The sequence below is a fragment of the Pinus tabuliformis genome, chromosome 6 (genome assembly GCF_031772625.1).
Source record: "Pinus tabuliformis cultivar Carrire ecotype Pingquan chromosome 6, CPIR1, whole genome shotgun sequence".
NCBI classification, from domain to species: Eukaryota; Viridiplantae; Streptophyta; class Pinopsida; order Pinales; family Pinaceae; genus Pinus; species Pinus tabuliformis.
In genome coordinates this window covers 1,854,411,199-1,854,438,823 of record NC_142292.1, presented here as the reverse complement: position 1 = coordinate 1,854,438,823, position 27,625 = coordinate 1,854,411,199, and the positions used below count along the sequence as shown (strand labels likewise).

At 39.1% G+C, this 27,625-nt stretch overlaps 1 protein-coding gene across 1 annotated transcript; it reads left to right on the top strand.

Moving 5' to 3' along the window:
• Nucleotides 1–23,233: 23,233 nt before the first annotated feature.
• On the top strand, nt 23,234–25,570 carry LOC149266445 (heat shock cognate 70 kDa protein-like). Its single transcript, XM_089396426.1, has one exon. It carries the CDS (start codon nt 23,394–23,396, stop codon nt 25,236–25,238), a length of 1,845 nt encoding a protein of 614 aa, XP_089252552.1. The 5' UTR covers nt 23,234–23,393; the 3' UTR covers nt 25,239–25,570.
• The last annotated feature ends 2,055 nt before the right edge of the window (nt 25,571–27,625 follow it).

The following is a 27,625-nucleotide window of genomic DNA, read 5'->3' as shown; positions in this document are numbered from 1 at the left end:
CCTCTTGACTCGTTAAAAGTAAATAAAAGGCGGTCGTCTTTAAACTCTTTTCCAACCGTGTAAAAACGAAAAGATCGTCGGACCCTTGTCGTTTCAGGTTCGTTAACGGTTACGAACAGACGTGGCTTCGATCGCTTTTTTACTTTTTTAGGTCGAAATCACTACTCATGAAAAGTACTCCTCGATCGTAATGGTCGGGCGGTTCTTTTGAGCATTGTTTTATACTTTTTCGGGCTCGAGAGACACAACCTTACGAAAAAGGACACCCTTGGAGTTTTCTTTTCTCCTGTCTTTTCAAACTCTCTAAACATGAAAAGACGCCGAGTTCTTCCTCTGTCAGACTCGTTAAAACCTGATGACATTGGAGTCCGTCGAGATGACGCTTTACAAGCATATGCTATCCCCGTCAAGCTTGTTAATAAAAATAATTGGGGTACTCGCCAGAAATGGTAGGGGAAAATGGAACCATAATTATTGTCGTGTCGGCAGTATGTCACTCTTGAACATGGCACTTGTCTGCTTTCATGTCTGGGTGGGGACATCTCATCTCATTTTTCACTTGCCTCCGTGGATTTGGGTGATCCTGTTTGACCTCTCATTTTCTCATTGCCTCGTCATCATGACCTTTGATCCATTGATGTCAAATACTGCCAAGTCCACTGTCGTGTTGCCGATATGTTCAAGAGAAGTTGACCTCTGCAGAATAACAACCTCCCTCTGATAGCTCACATAATTCTGATTCACCACAACATTCTTCCTCTGTCTCGTGTCGATGGTGTGGGAAACACTATAGCCCACCTTTGATCAAGGTCACTTCCTGTCGACTTCAGCTCATTATCTAGGAAGCTGATCTAGAGACTCCCTTCCGATGCCTTGTAGCCTGCATGCCTCAATGGCAGGTTCTTCGTGTTCGACATGAGGTTTTCATCATTGGCCTTCGATCGAATGATTCTACGGGTGTTCGACGCCAGCTCACTGATTCGCACGCCGTATATTGTACCTATAGTACCTTGAGGGCAATTGTCATTATTGGTGGTACCTCTCGCGTCGATTAATAGTTTTCATTATTGACTGGTAATCAGACGATGTTCATGCATGTTCGAATTCAACTCATGTATTCGCATGCTTGAACTTGTACTTTTGTTCGGGTCGAGATGGAGCACAAGACCCTGGATTTTGTCTGTTGGAATCTAGGCTGCGATTTTGTGGATTATTGTGATTATTACATGACTCATTCACTGGATGGATGTGACCATGCCTTAGTCTATTCATCGATCCTCACCAGATGCTTGTGCCCATACCTTGGATCTAGATTATTATGTACTCTGTTATGGATGGTTGCGCCCATACCACATATATCATGTACTTGAGATATCAGTTGTACCTCTCTATGCAGATTCTCCGGTGGCAGCATTTTCAGTTGCATGTGTTCTTGTAAAGCATTTCACCCCTCTCTCTCTCGGGCCTCATGCTTTAGGGGGCATCTGTTACACAGTAATTTGTCACCATTTGTCACCGTCCCTGTTACCCCTCTCCCGCACTTTGGAGGACTCATTCCGGGACCTGTGAGAAGTGACATAACTTGAAAACACTTGCATTATGTTCCCCTAAGTATGGACTTCATATGCCCTGAAGACATCTCCTGCAGAATATCCTTAAAAAGTTCCCTTTTTCCATTAGCGCGGATCCACAGTGTATTACTCGTGCCAATGGCGAAAATCCTCCAAAGAGGGCGCGCCAGTTGGCGCTCTGTCTAAAAGCTATACCCGCACCAACCGAGTTTGGGAAAGCTTTTTAACAAACGCACGCGCGAAAGTTTTTTCCTTTCGACTCATGAAGCTTTTTAAGGATAATGCCAATCCCATGGATGTCGTGATTAATCTTATCTCCCTTTCCTCTATCCATAATAGCTTTTTGAGGATAAACCCAATCCCATAGATGGTGTGATTGATCTTATCTCCTTCTACTCCATCTGTAAAATCTTGTTCTGTTGCCTTTGACAAGCTAGTTCGAGCATAGGGAGAATTATACTTTCAAAAGTCTAAGAGATTGCTGTAAGAGTCTTCTTTGCATTCATAATCAAAGAGAGAGAGGCTTGTTCCCAATCCCGACAAGCTTTGCAAGGCATATGTAGCTGATCACCCAGCCAAAGGAGGATTTGACGTCAGAACTATGGTTGTATTCTTCTTTGTTGTTTATCAATAATAGATGACTATCATTTGTGTCGTTCTTTGCATGTGCAGCATTATTATGCTGGGGGCATGCGAACTTATAACAAGCATAGTTTTTCGTTTCAAGCTTGTGTAAACATGAAACCGAATCCAAGCAAAGTTCTCCATGGTTCAAGCGTGTGTAAAAATGAACCCATACCTGAATCCAAGCAGAGTTATCCATGGTTCAAGCTTGTGTAAAAATGAACCCATACCCATTTTACATCTCGTGATTGCCGTTATTTCGCTAAATTTTGTTAGATGAGCCTTGGTTGTTTCATTCCATTGCTACCATCTCTTTGGCTGATCATATGCTTTCACTTGGTTGTTTATCCTTTCCTGAGGAACCGCAGCGATGAGTGGTTTTATTAGCCAGCCTCTTGACCATTATATGTGAGCAGTTCCACCATTACCGGAACCAGTTGCTACCCTTTATACCACTCGTTCCTCTAGGAAGAGTCTCCCTTTAAGCTCTTTTCTGACTCGTAAAAGATGAAAAGGTAGCCAAGTATTTTTCCTTTTTTGACTCGTTAAAGAGAATAAAAATGGAGGTCTGCTTTCAACTCTTTTCCGACCGTTTAAAGACGAAAAGATTGATGAGTTATTCCTCTTGCCTCGCTAAACGTAAATAAGGGGTGGTCGTCTTTAAACTCTTTTCCGACCGTGTAAAAACGAAAAGATTGTTGGGTCCTTGTCATTTTAGGCTCGTTAATGGTTATGAAACGACGTGATTTCGGTCGCTTTTCTACTTTTTTAGGTCGAAGTCACTAAACATGAAAAGTACTCCTCGATCGTTATGGTCGGGCGATTCTTTCGAGCATTGTTTTATACTTTTTCGGGCTCGAGAGACACAACTTTACGAAAAAGGACACCCTTGGAGTTTTCTTTTTTGCTGTGTTTTCAAACTGTCTAAACATGAAAAGATGCTGAGTTTTTCCTCTGTCAGACTCGTTAAAACTTGATGACATTGGAGTCCGTCGAGATGACGCTTTACAAGCATATGCTATCCCCATCAAGCTTGTTAATAAAAATAACTGGGGTACTCGCCAGAAATGGTGGGGGGAAATGGAACCATAATTATTGTCGTGTCAGCAGTATGTCGCTCTTGAACATGGCACTTGTCTGCTTTCGTGTCTGGGTGGGGACATCTCATCTCGTTTTTCACTTTCCTCCGTGGATTTGGGTGATCCTGTTTGACCTCTCATTTTCTCATTGCCTCGTCACCATGACCTTTGATCCATTGATGTCAAATACTGCCAAGTCCACTGTCGTGCCGCCGATATGTTCAAGAGAAGTTGACCTCTGCAGAATAACAACCTCCCTCTGATAGCTCGCATAATTCTGATTCACCACAACATTCTTCCTCTATCTCGTGTCGATGATGTGGGAAACACTATGGCCCACCTTCGATCAAGGTCACTTCCTGTCGACTTCAGCTCATTATCCAGGAAGCTAATCTAGAGACTCCCTTCCGGTGCCTTGGAGCCTGCATGCCTCAATGGCAGGTTCTTTGTGTTCGACGTGAGGTTTTCATCATTGGCCTCTGATCGAATGATTCTACGGGTGTTCGATGCCAGCTTACTGACTCGCACGCCGTAGATTGTACCTATAGTACCTTAAGGGCCATTGTCATTATTGGTGGTACCTCTCACGTCTGTTAACAATTTTCATTATTGACTGATAATCAGACGATGTTCATGCATGTTTGACTTCAACTCATGTATTTGCATGCTTGAACTTGTACTTTTGTTCGGGTCGAGATGGAGCGCAAGACCCTGGATTTTGTCTGTTGGAATCCAGGCTGCGATTTTGTGGATTATTGTGATTATTACATGACTCATTCACTGGATGGCTGCAACCATGCCTGAGTCTATTCATCGATCCTCACTGGATGGCTGCGCCCATACCTTGGATCTAGATTATTATGTACTATGTTATGGATGGCTGCGCCCATACCACATATATCATGTACTTGAGATATCAGTTGTACCTCTCTATGTAGATTCTCCGGTGGCAACATTTTTAGTTGCATGTGTTCTTGTAAAGCATTTCACCCTTCTCTCTCCTGGGCCTCATGATTTAGGGGGCATCTGTTACACAGTAATTTGTCACCATTTGTCACTGTCCTTGTTACACCTCTCCCGCACTTTGGAGGACTCATTCCGGGACCTGTGAGAAGTGACATAACTTGAAAACACTTGCATTATGTTCCCCTAAGTATGGACTTCATATGCCCTGAAGACATCTCCTGCAGAATATCCTTAAAAAGTTCCCTTTTTCCGTTAGCGCAGATCCATAGTGTATTACTCGCGCCAATGGGGGAAATCCTCCAATGAGGGCGCACGAGTTGGCGCTCTGTCTCAGAGCTATACTCGTGCCAACCGAGTTTGGGAAATCTTTTTAACAAACGCACGCGCGAAGGTTTTTTCCTTTCGACTCATGAAGCTTTTTAAGGATAAACCCAATCCCATGGATGTCGTGATTAATCTTATCTCCCTTTCCTCTATCCATAATAGCTTTTTGAGGATAAACCCAATCCCATAGATGGTGTGATTGATCTTATCTCCTTCTCCTCCATCTATAAAAGCTTGTTTTGTTGCCTTTGACAAGCTAGTTCGAGCATAGGTAGAATTATACTTTCAGAAGTCTAAGAGATTGTTGTAAGAGTTTTCTTTGCATTCATAATCAAAGAGAGAGAGGCTTGTTCCTGATCTCGACAAGCTTTGCAAGGCATATGTAGCTGATCACCCAGCCAAAGGAGGATTTGACATCAGAACTATGGTTGTATTCTTCTTTGTTGTTTATCAATAATATATGACTATCATTATGGTTCCACTCTTGTTGTTCATTGTAATGATGTTTGAGTTATATCTTTTCTGACCATAATTGCATCTATTGGATTTTATGCTTGTATTTGTGTTGTTCTTTGCATGTGCAGGTGTCCATTCACGGAGATCGTAGGGATCGTGACCGGCCGGAGCAAAGGAACGAGAGCGGCGACTCTTCTACGAATATTAGCGTTGGAATCCAAGTAGGCTCTCATCATCCACCTTTACTTTGCAATTAGGAACTTGCGTGACAGCGTTGTTTGATTGTTGCTAGACTCGATCTGGGCTAGTAGCGATCGCCTCTATCCAGAGAGGGGATTTACCTTGCCAACAGGGAGGACAACACTAGGTTTCTATCCATCCTTAGGTAACCGAGTCGGCCGCCTTGTACACTGTGATACACCAAACACAAAATTCGAGGAGATTGCCTGCCTGTACTTCTCAGTTTGCCTGTAGGTATTGTTGAAAATGGAAACAAGAAATGCTAAAAATAGAAGTGATAAAAATAACATTGCTATAAATAGGAGTTCTGGTACCAATGCTGGACTGAGCAACAAGGAATGAAAGATGGAAGTGCTAAAAATAACATTGCTTTTTTTAGTAGTTCGGGATAGATTCCTATTTTAGTAAGTCCCTAAACTAAAATAGTGAAGTAAAATTCGAATTTGATCTTAACAGTTGTTTGTAAAATAATTAATTAATTCATCTTGAGTTAATTAGTTAAGGAAAATCAAACATGAAGTCTATGTGGGGACATGCAATAGTTTCTCCATTGATTGAGGAATTTATCCATCAGTTAAAGAGACAAGGATGATTTGTAATTAGTTGGCTCAATTAACTGAGTCAAGTCCAGTTAGATTAATTCAAACAATTTGTTGAATTAATTGTGAGCTCAGTTAGTTAATGCTTGCATGCATGTCACTACTGCACTTTAGATAACTGAATATTCTATCATAAATAACTCATGCATGTCAGTTCAAATAGAGACCCAGTTGAGATCAGAGGAGGGACAATGTACTATCAGTTGGAAGGATTTTTCCTATAAAGGAAGCTCATCCATGGAGAAAGATTTATCTCCTTCATGATTGCGCAGTTACTATTGGGCCAAGTGAGAAGTATGAGGTGGGAATTCACATGTGTGGAAGCACTGGACCCCAAGAAAAATTGTGCAAGGAAATAGGAGGCTTGGAGGGCAGAGGAGAAGGTTTGTGAGAGGCCTTTGACTGTCTATGAGTAGCAGAGGGATTATACTAAGAGCTGGTTGGCTTCCAAGCTAAGGCTTTGTGTAATTCTGTGACTATTTTCCACTTGTATGATAATACAGAGATTGGGTTTTAGGCTGAGGCTTTCCCTGAGTTATTTCTTCTATGTTATGTGTGATTTCTTCTCATTCTCAGTTATATCTGTTCTTGTTTGATATTGCTCATATGTGATTAAGCTTCCGCAAAGTGTTGTAGAAGTAGATCTTGTATTGTGTTTTAGTATATTGCATAATCTGTTGATCTACAGTGGGAATTTCTACATGGTATTAGAGCAAAGGTGATCAAGGTGAAGAATAGTATACAAGAAGGAGGAGTTCGAAGGTTTTGGTTCCTGAATATAGAAATCGAGTTCTTATCACATCTCAATTTCACCAATGGCGTTCAGTGGTTTAAGACTTGAGTATGCCCTTGATGGCAGCTCGAATTATATAGCATGGAAGGATCACATGGAGGCAGTATTAGAGGATAACGGTCTAAAGGACTTCATTGATCAAGAAGTCCCCAAGTCGACTGATGCTACTCAACTAGCGGAATGGAAGAAATGTGTGGCTAGAGCAAGGAGAATCCTCTTAGAGGGAGTTCGAGACCACATTGTCTCGAGCCTCCATGGGAAGGAGACACCGTTTTCAATGTGGAAAACATTGAAAGATCTACATCAAAACAACAACGATCAGAGGAAGCTGGCACTGAAAGACAAGATTCGTAAGATCAAGTGTGAAAAGGGCGACACGATCTCTACATATCTGAACAAGCTCATCACCTATAGGGATGAGCTTGGAAGTGTAGGGATCACGGCTGTTGATGATGACACGGTGAGTCTTGCACTCCTCGGTCTTCCTAAGAGCTGGCACAACTACCAAGACTCGGTTAGTGGAAGAGAAAAACTGCCAGATTGGGAATGACTTTAGTTGGATCTAATGCAGGAGGAGATAAGCAGAAGCACCAGAGATGGATCTTCTTCATCCACGGACGATGAAAATAATTGTGTCTTAGCGAGTAAGGCAAAGAAAGGGAAGGAGAAGGATCTCATCCCAAATCAAGTTCTTCCCATGGTGGGAAGAAGTTTGACAAATCGAAAGTGCGATGCTTTCGTTGTCATGAAGTGAGCCATTTTGCTACAAATTTCCACCGAGGAAATCCAAGAATGGATCCATGGAAGGATCAGAAGGTGAGGCATTGACCTCATAGTTCGAGTTGGATTTCACAGTTTTCGCATGCATGGTTTCATCCATGGTGGGAAGTGGTTGGTTTCTTAACAGTGGAGCTTCTTTCCACATGACTCACGACAAGAGTTTGTTTCGTACCTTGGAGGAGAAGGATCTCTAGATGCGGATCGCAATGGGTAATGATGAAAAGTATAGTGTCTTAGGTGTAGGCACAATTTTTTTTCAGAGGGAGCATGGAGCTTGCATTACCTTGACCGATGTCAAGTATGTACCAGGACTGAAATTTTTTTTGGTGTAAATCGCGATGTTGGAAGACAGAGGCTATGATGTAGTCTTCAGTAAGGGAAAGGTTTTCCTTAGACACATTATCACGAGACAGGTGAAGTAGATCGGTTCACCAGTCAATAACCTGTATGCTCTTGAGTTTCAAGATGCATGCAAAGCCTTGAGGAGCAAGGCAACTGATGGAGACTTGGTGGTTGAGAGGGAGAGTACATTACCTCTGAACATGCAACCATAGGATAAGTCTCAGACGATTTTGGAGGAGCCACGATTGGTGAAGCAGCTTTAGGAGGTTGCAGAGCAGCCACAACTGGAGAAGCCGAGAGGAGACTGAGTGGAGGGATCCACTCATGTAGAGACCTCCAGTAGGGGGAAATTTCAAGCCAAGTGGGCAGATGGATCACATGCAACCATACATCCAGGTCAGAGGTGGCGTGATGTGGAGTGATCGTCCCAAGAAGGCTTGAATAGGGGCAGGATCCTTGAGGTACCCAACCTCTTTGATTTGACCTTGCTACGGGAGCCCCGATGAGGAGTAGCAGGATTGGCTGATTGGGTAGAGACAGATGCGGATGGAGCGGCAGAGAGAGCTACAGTGCAGGAGTCTCAGGACTGTGTAGAGCTAGCAAGCTGCAACAATGCGAGAGGCACAAGAGTGTTGCACCAGTGCAGGATGGCACAGAGAGGTGTGCAACGGTGCGAGATGCATGGAGTGTTGCAGCAGCTCAGAGGTTAGAGAGGGAGCACTTGTTAGAGGAAAAAGTAGCTTCAGCATCAGATTATGTTTTAGTTTGCAACGATTCGACTACAAAACATGAACGATTCGACTACAAAACATGAACACTGTGGAAAATCCGAACTCCTTTCAAAAATCAGAGTATGTTTCTAGCACAATAAAGAGGTCAGTTGGGAGTTTTTTTGTTTCTAGAGTTGCTAAAGCGTCCACCCTTGGAAGAAGTGTTGCATGCAGAACATTCCAAAGGTTCAGGATCGGGTTCAAGTTGAAGCCTTTCTTGTTGAGAGGGAGTGTTGAAAATGGAAACAAGAAATGCTAAAAATAGCATTGCTATAAATAGCAATTCTGGTACCAGTGCTGGACTGAGCAATAAGGAATATAAAATGGAAGTGCTATTTTTAGCAGTTTGGGATAGATTCCTATTTTAGTCAGTCCCTAAACTAAAATAGTGAAGTAAAATTCGAACTTGATCTTAGCATTTGTTTGTAAAATAATTAATTAATTCATCTTGAGTTAATTAGTTAAGGAAAATCAAACATGAAGTCTATGTGGGGACATGCAACAGTTTCTCCATTGATTGAGGAATTTATCCATCAGTTAAAGAGATAAGGATGAGTTGTAATTAGTTGGGTCAGTTAACTGAGTCAAATCCAGTTATATTAATTCAAATAGTTTGTTGAATTAATTGTGAGTTTAGTTAGTTAATTCTTGCATGCATGTAACTGCTGCACTTCAGATAACTGAATATTCTCTCATAAATAACTCATGCATGTCAGTTCAGACAGAGACCCAGTTGAGATCAGAGGAGGGACAATGTACTATCAGTTGGATGGATTTTTCCTATAAAGGAAACTCATCCATGGAGAAGGATTTATCTCCTTCAGGATTGCGCAGTTACTACTGGGCCAAGTGAGCAGTGTGAGGTGGGAATTCACATGTGTGGAAGCACTGGACCCCAAGAAAAACTGCGCAAGGAAATAGGAGGCTTGGAGGGTAGAGGAGAAGGTTTGTGAGAGGCCTTATGAGCAGCAGAGGGATTATACTGAGATATGGTTGGCTTCCAAGCTAAGGCTTTGTGTAATTATGTGACTATTTTCCACTTGTATGATAATATAGAGATTGGGGTTTTAGGCTGAGGCTTTCCTTGGGTTATTTCTTCTGTGTTATGTGTGATTGCTTCTCATTCTCAGTTATATCTGTTCTTGTTTGATACTGCTCATATGTGACTAAGCTTCCGCAAAGTGTTGTAGAAGTAGATCTTGTATTGTGTTTTAGTATATTGCATAATCTGTTGATCTACAGTGGGAATTTCTATAGGTATTCTGCAGTTCACAGTTGCTTGGTAAACCTTTTGCTTAGATTATCCGTCTTTTGTTTTGTTATGTTACTTTGACTAAAATAAAATTAATTGACTGTGGATAACATTCTTCACACTCGCTCCTTAGTTGGTCTTAGGTTGAGACATATGGCAACAAATACGGAGTCCACAGATCAAGGAATTCCTTTTGAAGGGAATCCTAGTCCTTTTCCTCCTTTTGGAAGTATTGGTGCTCCTTATATGGCTACATTGTCCCTTCCAGGATTTACCATTGGCTTGCTAGTATGGTTGTTTTCAACCTCCTTGGCCCAAAATGTCATGATTTCTCCGCAATCAAGTACTCCTCCAACTGGACAAAATCAACCTCCAGTTGATCCTAAAGTTGACCCTTTGCCTTCTTCCTCGGTTGTTTCTTCCTCCCCTTCTTCCTCTTAGCCTGGTGAAAGTATTGGTACTAGTAACCAGGTGGCTAAGAAGAAGAGGAAAGGGAAGAAGAAGGAGAAGAATCAAATTCAGCAGAGGGGCAACCAAGTAACCATTGCTTTGAATGCAACATCTAATGAGAAACCATCCGTCAAGCCTCACAAAGTTCGATATCCATGTAAAATTTGTGCAGGAGACCATCTTCTTCGAAATCATTATGGTATTCCTCAGATCTTAGATGAATGGTCTTCCTGTTCAAATCATCCTGTGTCATCAACTTATTGAGATCATGCTGGTGACACACCATCAACTAGTCGTAGTAAAGTTCATGGAAAGAAGGGTAAAGTTAAGTTTCCCTGTAGGTTGTATGAAGGGAATCACCCCGTTCACCTTTGTCCCTATCTGAATGAAGCCAAAAAAATGTTGGATAACCGTCCTGCTTCTCCGCAGTGACTTCCATCTGGTTACAGGAGACTCTCCCTTAATCCTTCACTAGTTGATGAATTGACTGACCAAAATCAACCATCGGTCAAACCCACTCTCTCTGAAAGTGAATCCTATGAGTCTATACCTGACCCAAATCAACAGGTCAAGGAAACAGTTGACTTGATTTCACCTTCAGTTAATTGTACTTTTCGTGTAGAGAGTGAGTATGATACCGCTCAAGTTCTTTTTGTTTCTTCAGATTCCAATGAGCTTGGAGGCAACCCTCCTGTTCCATCAAGACAAGAGGAAAATCCTCCCGTTCTAGTAACTCAAGGGGATAATTCTCTCATTCTTATGGTACCACATCTAAGTAGTCTGGTCACTTCCTTTGATTGGAATCGACTGGCAGGATTCTGTCTTCCTTCTTTTGTGCCTTTATAGATCATAGTACAAGTTTGTAATATGATTGTATCTGGCACTATTATAGATGAAGGTGCATCTATGAGTATCCTTACCTCCACTGCTTGGCAAGCGCTCGAATTGCCACCGCTTGTGCTTGTTACCCAGAATATGTTGGCTTTTAATAGGGGAACCAGTCAACCATTAGGGATCCTTCCTCAGTTGTCTATTACTTTGGGAGGAAAAATTGTTCATATCAATGTGATGGTAGTCCCAGGCCCTTTAGATTACAATTTACTTCTTGGGCGTGACTATGTTTATGACATGGGAGCTATTGTTTCAACACTCTTTCGAGTGATGTGTTTCCCACATGAAGGCAAAATTGTCACTGTTGACCAGATTTCATTTCCTGATCCAAATATGGCTTCCAGTTAACCATCTTCCCTAAATGGTCCTTTTGTCCTATTAGCTCTGCTATGCAACGTTGATATTCTAAGGTCAGAAAGGATCATGGTCTGATTGGTTACGTTCAAAGGGAAGTTCATATTGGTCACTTTCTCCTTTCTTCCTCTGCCCTGCTTACTCTCCTCCATTTCCATTTCCCTATTTTCCTCCTAAACCCGGGAAAGTAGCCCCTTTGATTTTAGCCTCGAGCGCAAAACCCCAACCTACCATAAAACCCTACCATACGTCTCCGCGCATTCAGAACTCGTTGCGACGCATTCCCACTATTAATCACCCCGCCAATCCAACGACTACTGCCGCACCCGATAAAGGCCCCCACTCTACCACTCTCCGCTGTCAGATCATCTCTGCCAAGATCTGATGGTCTTCACTCTCATCGCGCTAGCAACTTAATCGAACGTTAGCGCGCGATGAGAGCGGTTTTTCTCTCTCATCTGCTGCTACGTGTCGATCGCTAGATGGAATCGCGCGACCCCGAGCATTTATCGCTTAGTGCCTGAAAGCGATGCGATGAATACCATTACTGCCCGACCAGTCCACCCCGCCCAATAAACAACCGCGCAACTCCGTTTCTCGATGACCGTCCAATCTGTCCACTAAAGATCTAATGGCTCTAACTCATCCCACTCCCAACTCGGTCAATAGCCTTCGCCAAGCCATCTCCACCGTTCATTTTCTCGATCCGACGATCATCCTTCCCTCTCATCCCGATTGTCCGTTTTCCCATGCATCCGACGTCCTTGACCATTCTGTTTTCCCGAAGAAGGAGATGACCAACTATGCCAGTATCAGTCACTCTCAGATCCCTAACAACAATTTAACATAAAGCATGGTCGAAAGGAGAAAAGGACAAGCACGACCCTGTAACTAAATTTATCAGTCATGGACTCCGCTGGTACGAGCACTCCAACCGCCTAAAGGACAACACAACACCTGAACAGATCGGATTCACCCACTGAAGTAGGCAAATTCGTTCAAAGACTCCATCAGGTAGTTAAATGCGGTTGGTGGTCAATTATGACCCCTCCATACCTAAGTGGCCAAGTTCCCTTGTAATGAAAATCTATAAATACCTAGAAGTATGATGTAATCAAGGTTGGCATTTGATGTAAGGTTCAACTTCTGGAGACTGTAGACATTTTTTCACTTGCAGCGTCTCGTCTTCATTTTCAATTAATACAAGCTTCTTTTGTTGTTAATTGCTCACTTTCCATTTCCCTCTGTTCTAATCTTGTACCTGATATACTGTGTTCTTGATCTCTTGATGTTTAGCACTAGATAGTTGTCATCTTATCTCTGTGTTTGAATCTTGTATGCATCATTGAATAAGTTACTCAGGTTTCTTTCTATCTAATGCATGAGAGTTGTCATCCTGTCTTTGCATTAGTAGATTATATTTATAGTTTTCTTTACTAGTTGCAGCCGGCCATCACATGGTCTTGTGCATCTGCTGGTGTGGTTAGTATTCTCCAGATTCACCCAATATCTAAAACTATGAGCATTGGTGGTCTAAAGCCTTATAGTCTGAGGGTGTTCACGCATGTTTGGAGTGAAACAAAGTAGAAGTGGTTATCTGGCTTGAACCAAACCATCATTCCTTCCATTAAACCTGCAACAATAGTTGAATTTATATGTTACCAGGCATCTCCGAGCTACAACCTAGGAGAGTTTCTTGGAATCCTAACATGTCCCAATGGTATCTTCCCTTCCACGGGTCAATTATGTGGCAACCCGTTCCATGCCTACATCAACTAACGATCAATTCAGTGATGTTGTACATTATGTACTAGGGGCATTGGAACCAGATCTCTCTAATATATTCCTTGCTATGGATCCATTCCAGAGCATTGTTCTCCCTTCTGATGAGAACCTCTTGGAAGTCATGACCTCTTATGAGTCGTGATCGAGGAAAATGAGGATAGTTCTTTTACTGTGTCAACCTCATTAAAAAATGAAACAGCTCCCGTGAGTATAGTTCCTTGTCTTGTGTCAACCTCATTAAAAAAAGAAACCATGGATATGAGGATAGTTCCTTTTCTTGAGTCAACCTCGTTAAAAAAAATGAAACCAAGGATATGAGGATAGTTCCTGGTCTTGAGTCAACCTCGTTAAAAAATGAAATGAGTATGAGCATAGTTCCTTGTATTTTGTCAAGCTTGTTAAAAAATGAAACAAGGAATTTGAGTAGAGTTCCTTGTTTTATGTCAATCTCATTAAAAAATGAAACAAGGTCCCCTGGAGCAAAGTTCCAAGTCGCGTTTTTGAGTAGATCTCGTAAAATCCCAGTCAAGTCTTTCACTTGATCTCGTAAATGAACCTTCATTCAATCCAACTGGTAGCCATAAGTAGTCTACTTAGGTGAATGTAATGAAGCTTTGGGGGCATACACCTAGAATCGAGTCATTATGTTGGGGGCATGTAAACCAATCTCAAGCATAGTTTTTCATAATTCAAGCTTGTATAAAAATGAAACTGAATCCAAGCATAGATTTTCATTTCAAGCTTCTGTAAACATGAAACTGAATCCAAGCATAGTTCCCTATGGTTCAAGCTTGTCTAAAAATGAACCCATTTCCATTTTAACCCTCATGATTTCCATTCTATCAGCCTCTTCCGCCAGATGAGCCTTGGTTTTTCTCCTTCCATCGTCACTATCTTCTTGGCCAATCATACACTTTCACTTGTTGTTTTACCCTTTTTGAGGAACAGTTGCAATGAGTGGTCTTATTAGCCAACCTCTTCACATAAATCAACATGTTTTGAGAAGTTCCAACATCACCGGAACCAGTTTCTATCCTAGACACCACTCGTTCCTATAAATAGAGTCCTCTTTAAGCTCTTTTCAAACTCTCGAAATATGAAAAGATTGCTGAGCACTTGTCCTTTTCAGCTCGTTAACGGATTGGAAATGACATCTACTCAGTATAAGTTTAACCCTTTTTCAAGTTGAGATATATTATTTACGAAAAAGGAATACGTTGACCGAACATGGTCAATAGGTTCTCTCTTGTATTGTTTTACACTTTTTTGGACTTGAGAGAAAAATTTTCGAAAAAAACTTGTGGAGTTTTCTTTTCGTCCCTTTTCAAACTCTCTAAACATTAAAAGGACCGAGTTATCTTTATCGTTAAAATCGTTAAAACATCAAATAGAGAAAAAATTGTCGATCATGACAAGGCTGAGTTTCACCTTCGCTAGACTCGTTAAAACATCACATAGCGATGGATTCACCCGAAGGGTGGAATTATACAACAAGCATATGTTATCCTCCTCAGGCTTGATAAAAATAAAGAGGTACTGGTCAACAATGACTGGGGAAAATGGAAAAAGGGGTAAACCACTTTTGGTAGCAGGTCGCTCTTGAACATGACACTTTCACTTCATCACCATGACTATTTGGGTTGGGTTATCAGCTTGATGGTTATCATATCATTGGTCTATCATACCATGCATCACATTATTTTGGGTCAATGCTACCAATTCATTTCAGTGTCATCGACATGTTCAAGAGAAGTCATTCAGTGAAAATTCATCCTTTGCAATACCATAAACCTTCATTTTCATGACCGCCATTCCTAAACCTTGTGTCGCCAATCAAATTCCATCTCCAAAATCATTAAACTCATTTCGTGTCATTGATGTGGGATACATCAAGGCCCTCCTACGATGAGTCGCTTCTTGTTGACATCAGCTCATTATCCAAGAAGTTGACTTAGAAACACCCTTCTAGTCCCTTGAGACTTGCATACATCAATGTCAAGTTTCTCGCTTCCAGTGATAGGTTGACATCACTGGGCTTCAACCGAAAGACTTTGTATGGTGTTTGACATTAAAACATCCATTCACACCATGCAGAATGTACTGCAGTACCTTGAGGATCATGATCATTATCGATGATTTCTCTAGCGTCTCTTAACAACTTACATCATTGGTTGGTAATCAGACGATGTCTTCCCATGTTCGACTTTGGATCACATATTCATATGGTTAGACTCGTATTTGAGCGAACGATTGAACGAGATAGAAGACCCCGGATCTAGTTTCATCCATCCGGGTTGCAATTTCAGGAAATGTACCAAATCATCCGTACAATGGGTTTACATTGATGGTAATTCCAATAATGGGTCTATATCTGTAGATGACTGTCTATGTACTTGTAATGAAAGTTTATATGCTGAGCATGGGTATGCCTCCCCTCAGAAATTCATGAGAAGAAATCAAAATATCATGATATTATGTATTGTAATCAATGTAGGTCACCAACCATTTCGGAATCTTCTCATCACATCGTAAAGCATTTCACTCGACATTAAATTTTTGAATTCATGCTTTAGGGGGCAGTGGTTACAGATCCATTTGGGCACATCACTCCCATCATCCAGATCAGTGTTTTAGGGCTCATCAAACCCTAATTTTAGTTGCTACATGCCCTAAACAAGTCAACCTTTTGAATTCCTCCTTCCCAGATAGTTTCATGGCTTGAAGGCATCCTGAAATGACTCCTAGAGGGACCAGTGCATGTAGGGCCATGCAAGGGTGCTCTGCAGAGCACTTAGGCCCATGCAAGGGTGCTTTGTAGAGCACTTAGGCCCACTTTGACCTGCGGTGGGCGAGATTGAGTGAAATTCACATAGGGTTCTGGGAATATTCTTATCTTCTAGAGCCATCTAGAAGATTCCCACACTTATCAACTCCTATGAGCTCAAAAATGGATGAGGAATGAGTTAAGATACATCCTATCCTCTCATCCCTTCCTCCATGGAACTAATTCTAAGTATGGAAGGCCATTCAATACCCCCATTTATGACATAACCTCCTCCATGTTCCTATAAATTGAGCACTCATCTAAGTGATCGAGGGATGGACTTTGATGATTGTAAGGAGATAATGTTAGTTTGAGAACTGAGACTATTGTAAGTGTCATTATGTTGCCAGATTGTCATGCTTATGATGTGATGTGGATGGAACCAAATCTGGAGGAGTGACTTTGAATTAGACTTCATGGTTGTAATTCTTCCTTCTATTCAATAAAGTATTTGCACCTTTTTCCATATGCTTATCTTGATATGTGATGCTTATATGTGTGAATGTTTGTGATTCCATTTACTTGTAATCAATAGATCTTTTTCTTTGATCGGTTCCTTGTCTTCTGTTGATGTTTACAGGTACTTCTCAAGCGTGTTAAGTATGGGAAGGAGCGACAGGATCAATACAAAGGAGACAAGAGAAAAGCGAAAGTACAAGTAGGTCCTCTCATTCTCTTTGTCTTATCTATTTCTTATAGAAAAAGGTTAAAGTGCTTTAAAACTATTGTTCTAGATGTAGCTAATGTCTAGGGAATTAGTATTTATACATAGATACCAAATTCTTCATAACATGACCTATAAATATTATTGGATGTTTTCGTCCAATCCCAAGAAGCAATCCATTCGAAATTTAGTCGTACTCTTGCAATAACCTTCTTTCTGGAACATCTATTTGTATGATGATTTCACTTTCCACGATGCTCACACGAATGAAGATCAAAACACCGATCTTTCACATGTCCAACTCTTTTACAATGTTGGCATCTATCAACTTGTTCTAGAACAACACCATCCAGAAATCCAACACTTCATAATTGTATTTGTTTAGAAAAATCTGGGATGTGAAAATATACATCCAGAATATCCTTGTTGTAACCCAAATCAGTTCTTTTTTTATTGTGTGTAATCTCTTCCCACAGTCTTATAAAAGTTTTTGTAATGACATGCTTCACATATGTATGCTAATGACTTTCGCATACACTTTCCTGAACACAACTTTCCACAACACCCAAATTTTCTCCTGAAACCACTTCATTACTCTGATCATTAACTTACTGATGATCAGGCTCAAACAAACTATTATTTTGGACAAAAACAATTTCAAAATCCTTCTTTTGTAATTCATGTAGTTCATCTCGTTGAAACTGGGAATCTAGCTCCAAGAATTTAATTGTGCTTCTCGCATTTTGAAAATATCTTTGGATTTCAAAGAGTGTGTCCTTGCTAACTTGGACACTGTTATGTTCAGTGTATGGCATTAAATTGTATAATAACTGCAACAAATCATCGACTTTGGCCATTTTCTCCAACAATCAACTTTGAGAAAAGGGGTGATGGTTACCACCGAAAATGCACCCAATATAAACAAATTTACGATGAATTAACCGAGTGTGCAGTTCAACCAAAAATTCACTTGTTTACAAAGAAAATTCAAGAATAAAGAGATGAATAATGCTATATAGCTACAATTACACAATTAGGAACTTTTATCTTTGCTCCATACAATGAACACCATGAAAACTCAAGTTTGTTTTGAGTTATATCCAATATGCATGAGTTGCAAATTTATCAAATAGTGACATGCTCAGGGTCACCAACCCATGGTAACCAAAATCATGTTCACAACCTCCAAAAATATCTCCCAAAATTAGCTTTAAATATATATATATATATATATATATATATATATATATATATATATATATATATATATATCTCCCAAAATTATCTTTACAAGGTTTTGAACTAATGACCTCTACCACACCATGTAACTATATAAGCTTGGCTAACCACAATGTCATTTTCCCTTCTTGAATTTACATTCATAAATGCTATAATTTAAACTTCAACAAAATCAAAACTTGATGTCATGTCATTCTTGTGTAGTGCAACAAAGGCGCACCAACTCTTTTTCTCCACTTCCAATCAAAACTACTCCATTTAATGAAAATAAGAGAAAAAGGGCACTACTTATAAACCACTTCTCAAAAACTTTCCCAAAATATATGCCACCAATTAATTCTCAAAATTCTTAAAAAAAACTTGGTTTTTTTTTTTTTTAAGTTCATGTAAAAATTACTTTTATCTTGTCTCCTTTTAACTTTGAAAAGTAAAGTTTGCTTGTTGACTTTAATCTTTTTAATGGTGAATTTTACATGTGAACATGATGGCGAAATCCTGAGAGTTACTCCTTACTCTTGGGTATTTTTTATTCCTTTCTCAATTTAAAGAAAACTTTCACAGTTGTCTCAAAAATCAGCGTTCACATTTGAAATTGTTATTTAAATAATTTTTAAATTTCAACACAATTTAATGTGAATTCCATTTCTTCGATGCTTACCAACTTCTTCCACGTTATTTCGCTTGAAAATTTTGTATCAAACTCTTTCTTCCTCACTTTTTGATGGAAGCCCTTTCAAACAGACCTCGCTCACCTTCCAATTCTTCACTGTTGTCATTTTTTTTCACCATCAAAGGAGATGTATATAATTAACACAACTATCTCATTGTTTCACAACAGACAAGAGACACTCTGACAACAGGCCTTGACAACTTAAAAAAACTCTGCGTCAAAACAAAAATTTCAACAATGAAAGTTTGGGCTTCTATTCGGCTTTGACGACTTCAAATGACTTCAATACTGCAAAAATTTGCTGGAATCTATTAAATTCGCAATCACATTCCTCTGAAGAACAATTTGATATTGAACCTGTCTCTTCTTGGTCAAACTCTTGCATCACACACCGATTGAATATCGGTCAAAGTTTACAAAAGCACAAAAGATCACTGCTAGATCAATATTTTGAAAATCGGATTCATCACAGAACATCTGATCAAATTTTAGAATAGATCAGTGATTGATTTTTACAAGTTAAACCATTCGACCTTCAACATTAACCTCATACATATAGAATTGCAAACACAGAGAGAAAACATGAGCTAGAAAATCAATCACGATCATGAAATCTGGAATTGAAAGGTAAGACCATAATCTAATAGTCTCGCGTAATTCTCTTTACACAGAATTCTCATCAATTCTCTCAAACCTCTTCTTAACACAATCAAAACTACAATTTTGCACACAAATATAATTTTCCAATAAATCCATATCCAAAAATGGTTAAGATCTATAAATGAGATGTAGTAGCTAAACCAACATGATTCGGAGGAGAGATTTCCTTGCCCTTCATACTTTAGGACAAACTTTTACTTTTATACACAAGATTCTATCAAAATTACCACCTCCATGGATCCCGTTCTGGCACAATACATTGGTCGAGAATCTCCTCCAAGATCTCCTGCCTGGTGCTTTAGATGGTCACAAAACTAGTGGCACAATTTAATTAACAGGCAGACAAACTACTAGCTCTGATACCACTGTAAAACACACAAGACTGGAAACCAAATCAAATGTATAGTAATCAATCTCAAAGAATTATGTACATGATATACATATAAATACATATAGGAAACAGTTGAATTAGTTCCTGGGTTTTCTTGGAATCTAATAACTACCCAAACTGGCCCAAGGTTAATCCCGAGGATTTAAAACACATGAGACTCGAAACCAAATCAAATGTATATTAATCAATCTCAAACAATGATGTACAACGTGTACATATTAATACATATATGAAACAATTGAATTAGTTCCTGGGAGTTCTTGGACTCCAATAACTACCCAAAAAAACCCAAGGTTAATCCTGAGGATTAGTTGTCCAACATACAGGTCAGAGTTCAGTCATTAGATACCCACCTACTTCTAAATCGTAAAACATTACGACAACATTTTTTTTGTAAGATTGGCAGGACATTTTCATTCATTTTCTTCAAAAAGAAGGTTACAACCATAATTAAAGTGGTTATGTGGCCTAAACTTGCCCAGAGAGAAATCAAGTTTGTTGGCCACCGAACAATATTATAAGCCATCCAAAAATATACAAGTTTAAGTCTTTCTAACAATGCCTTATACGACTGAATGTCTTGAAGCCTACTAAGATCTAGGTACTTAAAACAAAATATCATAGAGTTCATATTTTACATATAGCTTAAACAAAATTGAAAACAAAATTGAGCCAAGCATACTACTATTCATCAGAGGAGTCCACGTGAGTTGGATGTTTCGCACTCGAACCTAGTAATTTAGACTGGGGAAGACAAGGAATGTGTTTCTCGATGAGCTTGAGACAAACATTCTGCTATTGGATTTGAAGCTGAATAAGTTGAAATCCCTTATGAATTTCTTGAAGACTGAGATTATACTTGGAAGAGCCAACCATTGGGTTAATTATGGCCTTGGCCACATTATTCTTCATTAACCAGTAGAGGTGTAAAGTCTGCTTATATTGAGAAGTTTGACCTCTAGAGTGGCTAGGGTCTAGAACCAAGTCTCTCCATTCTTCCAATTGTATATCAGCATCTGCTCGACGGTTTAGTTCTGCCTCCGAATTACAAATAAGCAGACAGACTTGTGTTGGAGTGTCTGTTTGTTATGACGGGGCAGAGTCACAGATAAGCCTTAAGGAATATTTGTGTCTCATGCTCCTCACATGGCGAGGATGGGCTTGACTATTTTCATCTTGCTTCCCCGCACTTCTTCCACGTCCTCGACCGCCTCTCATTGAGGAGCCTGAACCAGAAGAAGGACGAACCATCTTACCACTCGAACAACCTGTATGGAAATAGAAAACCCTGTGACAGTCAGCCTAGACCTCGAGCTTGAAGCAACAAGAAAGTTTGAGGTCCCGATGATCACACTGCAATTGGAAACCTGAAAGGGTAGATAACATAAAGCATAGAATATTGAACATTAGGCTTGAACCCAACAATTATCCTGAGAATGATTTGGTTCTGTCGCCAAAGGCTGGAAACAACAAACCTAGACTCCTCGAGCCCTCTTAAGACCATACACAGAATTAAAACGAGACGAACCACACACAAGAAACCCTGAACCCTAACAACCTTCAGAGACAACGAATGAGCCAAACAATGAACACAGACATCCATACATGCTATATATAAAAAGCTCCATGCCAGAGAGTTCCAATACATTCCCATGCGAGATAGTAACATTTCGAAGAAAACATAGACAATTAGATAGTAAGCAGACAATTCATAATAAAACCCAGAGTGTTCCTTCCAGTATTCATGGCAAAGTTTCCATTTGCTTGTAGGCTACAAATTATGTATACTTCCCCATCGGATTGCACAATAGTACAAGTCTCAAGGAATGAACTAAGAGAGGGGCGAAGAGAAAGAACATACCCACTGACTTTAGTCATGTGGCGAGAGGAACCAGTTACACTAGGGTGACATACCATGATAGCCTCCCACTTGTACTGCCTCGAGCTGACAAGGATCCTTGAACTGATACCAGAACCTGGAACAAGGTAACTTCCACTTGGGAATGAAGGTTTGTCACCACCAAAATTCCACGATAAGGTGTCTCTTCGACCAATCCTTACATCATTTACTCTTTGCATGCATGATGCCACATTACCACGTCATCCAAATGTGCGAGGGATGTAGTAAGGTCGCCCTCCCATCCTTTCTGATTTAACGTTAATCATGGACTAGATCCCAAAGGCTCCTTTCTATCAACACACACCTTGATTGGGGAAAAACATTACAACGACATTAATCATAAGAAAATGTGTTAAATGATATGTTGCGAGCTAGTGTTGAATTTCCCAATAAAGGATTTTCTATAATTAATATCCAAGTTTTTTTTTTTTTTTTTTTAACAATGTACGGAGAAGTTGATTATGTGGAGGAAGTTGTGTGGAGGTAATTATGTGGAGAGCTTACACTGTACATAAAACATTGTGCAGAGAGAAAGAGAATCAATTAATTAGTGGTAGAGCCAAGGACTATGTTTCATCATAGATCTGCATATGGGTAAAGATGAATTCCATAAGAAATGTTCATTTTACAACTACTTTACTTTTTATGGGCTTTCATCAGAGGAAATGAGAGGCAACTACCATAGAAGGCATTTCTTTAAATATCTTTTCCATGTTTAAATTTAATGATTTAGTTTGTGAAATTAAATTGATAAAAGAATAAAATAAAATGATTTTTTTTTTAATTTTAATGATAATTGGGTAATTTGTATTGAATTAAAAACCAAATAAAATAAAATACTTTTTTAAATTATTGTTAATGTTTTATATTAAATTGATAATAAAATGAAATATTGCAAAGGAAAAAAATATTAAAACTAATCATTTTATTTTTGATAATAAAATGAAATATTACAATTTTTTTTTATTAAAACTAAATTTAATTTTAATTAATAAATTAAATCATAATAAACATCATAATAAAATAATAAAATTTCATTTTATATTAACTTACATTTGAAAAAATTATAGTAAAATATCACAATTACATTTTATAACAATGCTTGTGATAATATATTGATTGAGTTGTTATTATTAGTATTTATTGTAGATGAGGAAAGTGCTCCTAAATCTGTGCCTTGGTAGACTACTTGTCTAATAAAATTACCATTTTATTAGAAAACGCTCTAGATCCTAGTATTCATAATCCAATCTATTATAAGTTGCCTAGGTAAATACATTATCTACTTGACAGAACTTATAATCCAATCTATTATATTATCATATTATTTACTTGAGAGAACTTATAAAGAGCACAAATGAAAGTTCAAGGGGTTTGGATTCACAGATTCTTGATATTTACAATAATCGTTTCCTGGAAAATGTTTGTTCAACATTCTTAGTTCCTTTTAAAATACTCAATGAAATAAACCGTACAAAAGTTTGGTTTTTTGGATTAAATCAAAGAAGAAATATAGCCCCATTAACAGAGATTCGAAATACTTTCCAACGATGAAGCCACCTTCCATTGTCATCGTGGTGAAACCCACCTTACTATCTCACCGACCTTAAGGTTCGGGGGTCGGATCGGGGTCTGGGAAGAGTCATGAGCTTTTAATTTCCTTGCGTCTGACTCTTCTGTCTGTAAATTGCATCTTATAATTACTCCACTGCATTGCCATACTTTCAACTTTCAAGCTAGGAGTTATCTTATTTCATAGTAATTGAGATATGGATGCCAACGGTAAAGAGAGAGCTATCGGCATTGACTTGGGAACAACTTACAGCTGCGTCGCAGTGTGGCAGCACGATAGAATTGAAATTATTGTTAATGATCAGGGGAACAGAGTCACGCCTTCCATTGTTGCTTTCACAGCCTCTGAGAGGCTGGTTGGCGATGGTGCAAAATATCAGGTCGCAACCAATCCCCACAACACCGTGTTCGATGTGAAAAGACTCATTGGAAGGCGATTCAGCGACCTCGATGTACAGAGTGACATGAAACTATGGCCCTTCACTGTAGTTTGCGGGGACAATGACAAGCCACTCATCCAAGTTGAGTACAAAGGCCAGAGGAAGGAGTTCGCAGCAGAGGAGATATCTTCTATGGTCTTATCGAAGATGAAGATGATAGCCGAAGCTTATCTCAAATCTGATGTCAAAAATGCCGTGGTCACAGTGCCGGCCTATTTTAGCGATTCTCAGAGGAAGGCCACTAAAGATGCTGCTGTCATTGCCGGTCTTAATGTGATGAGGATTATTAATGAACCCACAGCAGCAGCTATAGCTTATGGGTTTTCTACACAGTGCACTGAAAAGAAGACAATCCTGATTTTTGACCTGGGTGGAGGAACTTTTGACGTTTCCATCCTTACCGTTGAGAGTGGTAAATTTGAGGTGAAGGTTGTTGGAGGGGACATGCATTTGGGAGGGGAGGATTTTGATAACAGGATGCTCAATTACTGTGTTGAGCAATTCCAGAGAAGAAACAAAAAGGAGTTGAGTACAAATGCAAAGGCTCTTCGGAGACTGCGCTCAGAATGCGAGAGAGCAAAAAGAAGTCTATCTTCTGCTGTGGAAACTGTGATTGATATTGATTCTCTCTACGAAGGATTAGACTTTCACATAAAAATTGCAAGGGCAAAGTTTGAAGCACTCAACGCTGAGTTGTTCGAAAAGTGTATGGAAATCGTGAAGCAATGTCTGGAAGACGCCAAGCTGAGCAAAGAGCAAATTGACGAAGTTGTACTGGTAGGCGGCTCCACCCGCATTCCAAAGCTCCAGGAACTCCTTCAACACTTCTTTGATGGAAAACAACTCTGCAAAAGTTTAAATCCTGATGAAGCTGTTGCACATGGTGCTGCACTTCAGGCTGCAACCCTCAACGAGGAAAGCGTCCACCTAGTACTGATGGACGTAACACCTTTGAGTCTTGGACTCAAAGTTCGTGGAGATGTTATGTCTGTAGTCGTTCCCAGGAATACTCCCATTCCCACTCGGAGGGAGGGTAATTTCACTACCCTGCGTGACAGTGGGTCATTCAATGTGTCGTTTAATGTTTATGAAGGTGAGAGAGCTATGGTTGTCGACAACAATTTGCTGGGTCAATTTATTTTATGGGGAATTCAGGCATCTCCATTTGAAAGGCCACAACTTAAAGCTGTGTTTGAAGTGGATGTGGATGGAATCCTGAAAGTGTCTGCCGAGGACGAAAGAAGCGGGGTAAGTAATCAGATTACAATTGCTAACGACGGTGGTCGGCTGAAAAAAGATGAGATTGAGAGAATGTTGGGTGATGCAGAGAGATTCCGACGGGAGGATGAAGAGGCCAAGAAGAGGCATATTGCCAGAGAAAATTTGGCCACTTGTGTTTACAACGTGAGAAGCAGAGTCAAAGAAGCCAGAATCAAGGGAAGCATCACAAATTCAGAAAATATGGAGCAAATGTTAGATGGCGTAGAAGAATGGTTGGATGAAAATGATTCTGCAGAGGTTGAAGAATTAGAAGAGAAATTGAAAGCCCTCAAATTGAAATGCAGACGATTGAAAAAGAAAGGACGATTTACTGAACTTTGAAACCCTGGGCTTCTTCCATTTTAGATAATGGTATCCAGAATATATCAATAATTTATGTACTAGGATAATATGTTTCTCTGGTGCGAGCAAGCTGCCACCATATGTAGTTATTTTGGCCTCAAAACTTTTACAGGCTATGTTATGAGTCCCTGCGGCTTCGGGGCTGGCAGGGACTATTGTAATAGCATATGTAGTTATTTTGGCCTCAAAACTTTTACAGGCTGTGTTATGAGTCCCTGCCGCTTCGGGGCTGGCAGGGACTATTGTAATACTTTGAAATCCCTGCAATTGGCGCTTAAATACAACGAAACAAAATTCTAAAAGGAATTGTTAAAACAAAAAAGTAAAGAAACATGTAGTTTATTCTTTTGGTTATCTAGAGTCTAGATTCCATTTCTGGGTTTGAAGCCCGATTTACATTGAACCCTGATTTCCATACTGAAGACACAAGTGAAAACGAAATGGTAAAACATAACCAATTTATGACAAATTCCATCATTCACAAACTATCACCCCAAGATGTCTTACAGGCCCTTCCTTAAATCCATATCTACACACATATGTACTCCTAAAATTTACTGATTGAGCCATAGAATGTTGTTATTGCCAGAGCTCGATTAGTAGCCCTGATAACTTAACTCACAGTGCTCGTGTGGTCACCAACTGCCTATTCAAATTAAAAACTGGCTCCCACCCCTTCACTGCCAAATATGTGTTGCTCCAGAACCAGTGCCTCGAATTAAGGGATTCAATGTCCTTCGGCTGCCTAGCTATTGGGAGGGAGGATTTATGAATGAACGTGTTGAGAGGAGACCAGTTTCAGCGAGACATACCCCTTGTATATTATGCAGTGGATTATGCCTTTGCTATCTCCATAACGGGATATGAATTTCAGTCAATTGAATCGGTATCACTGAGAATTCAATCTTCTGGCAAGACTTGGGTAATTGCCATGAAATCTGAAATTGAATCTGGTGCCACAGCTATTGCCAAAAACAATGCAATTTCCAACCTGTAAATTCTATGTAGCCAAGAGTAGAGCGCAACGCTTTCTCTCATTTGTCTTACTTGGGTCTTGCTGCTCATTGCACTGGGTGAATAATAGATTCATTGGAGCAGTAGTGAGTAATAGATTCACTGGAGCCTTGGCATTCTGGATCTGGATCTGGATTTGCAAGACGCAGATTAAATGCAAGCCTCTCAGGCTTACTTTACAACTTTCATATTTTTATTAGACTTTATTTAATGTTTATTTTATATTTTTCATTATTATTATATGCCGAAAATAACATTATTCTATATATACATTAAGGACTGCCATTATACAACTTTCATATTTTTATTAGACTTATATTTAATGTTTATTTTATATTTTTCATCATTATTATATGTGGAAAATAACATTATTCTATACATTAAGGTTATACATTAAAGACTGCCATCTGTTGTTGGCTCGTATGTTCACCACTTTGCTTCTGGCATGTTAATTTATTCTATTATGTAATTTAAGTTTTGTACTTATAGGTTGATTCGTTGACCAAGAAGATGCGGGGTGAAAAAATCAGTGTCTTCTTTGCAGGGAGACATGCCCCAAAAATAATGTGATACAAGCATCATTTTCTTCACTAATCTAGAGGAGATCTTGGGTCTTCCACGACGAAGGTTGGAATTTGGATTTTTCTCTATCTGTTATATAATTTAATTTAATTTAATTTTTTATTTTTATTTTTATTTTTTTATTATATTTTGAGTTTTTGTTTTTCATGCAGAATTGTTATATTTAAAATTTTATTTTTAAAAGTGATGTTTTGATAATAAATTAATATTTTATTCATAAATGTTTGATTAAAAATTACTCTTAATCAACACATTTATGTTAAAAAATTTCACATATTTATCATAAGAAAAATAACAAAATGACAATATCACATAAATAACTTATTGAATTTTAAATCTTGGTTTGAAATTGCATGGAACACTCACAAATCACACGAAAATCACCATAACCTTGAAATCAAATGTCCTTGACCCAAACATGCCATAACATTTTTATATATCACATATGATTAAAGAGATCTTATGTGACATATAATATATAAAATGACAACCAAAATAAAACTATTGAATGTTCTCAATACAAATTCAAAAGTAGATTAATTAATATGATTTATGCTAAGATTTACATAATTTAATATATACTATTGGATCTAAAGATAAAATATACATTTAACAATATATATTTTAGCACTACTCGGGATCATGAGATATATACTAATATTAACAAGATTGAAATCATAGTATCTTAACTTTAAAAAAAATTAAAAGACTAAAATTATAACAAATGGACATTATGGATCTCTTACTATCATGTTATAGGATTATGTTTT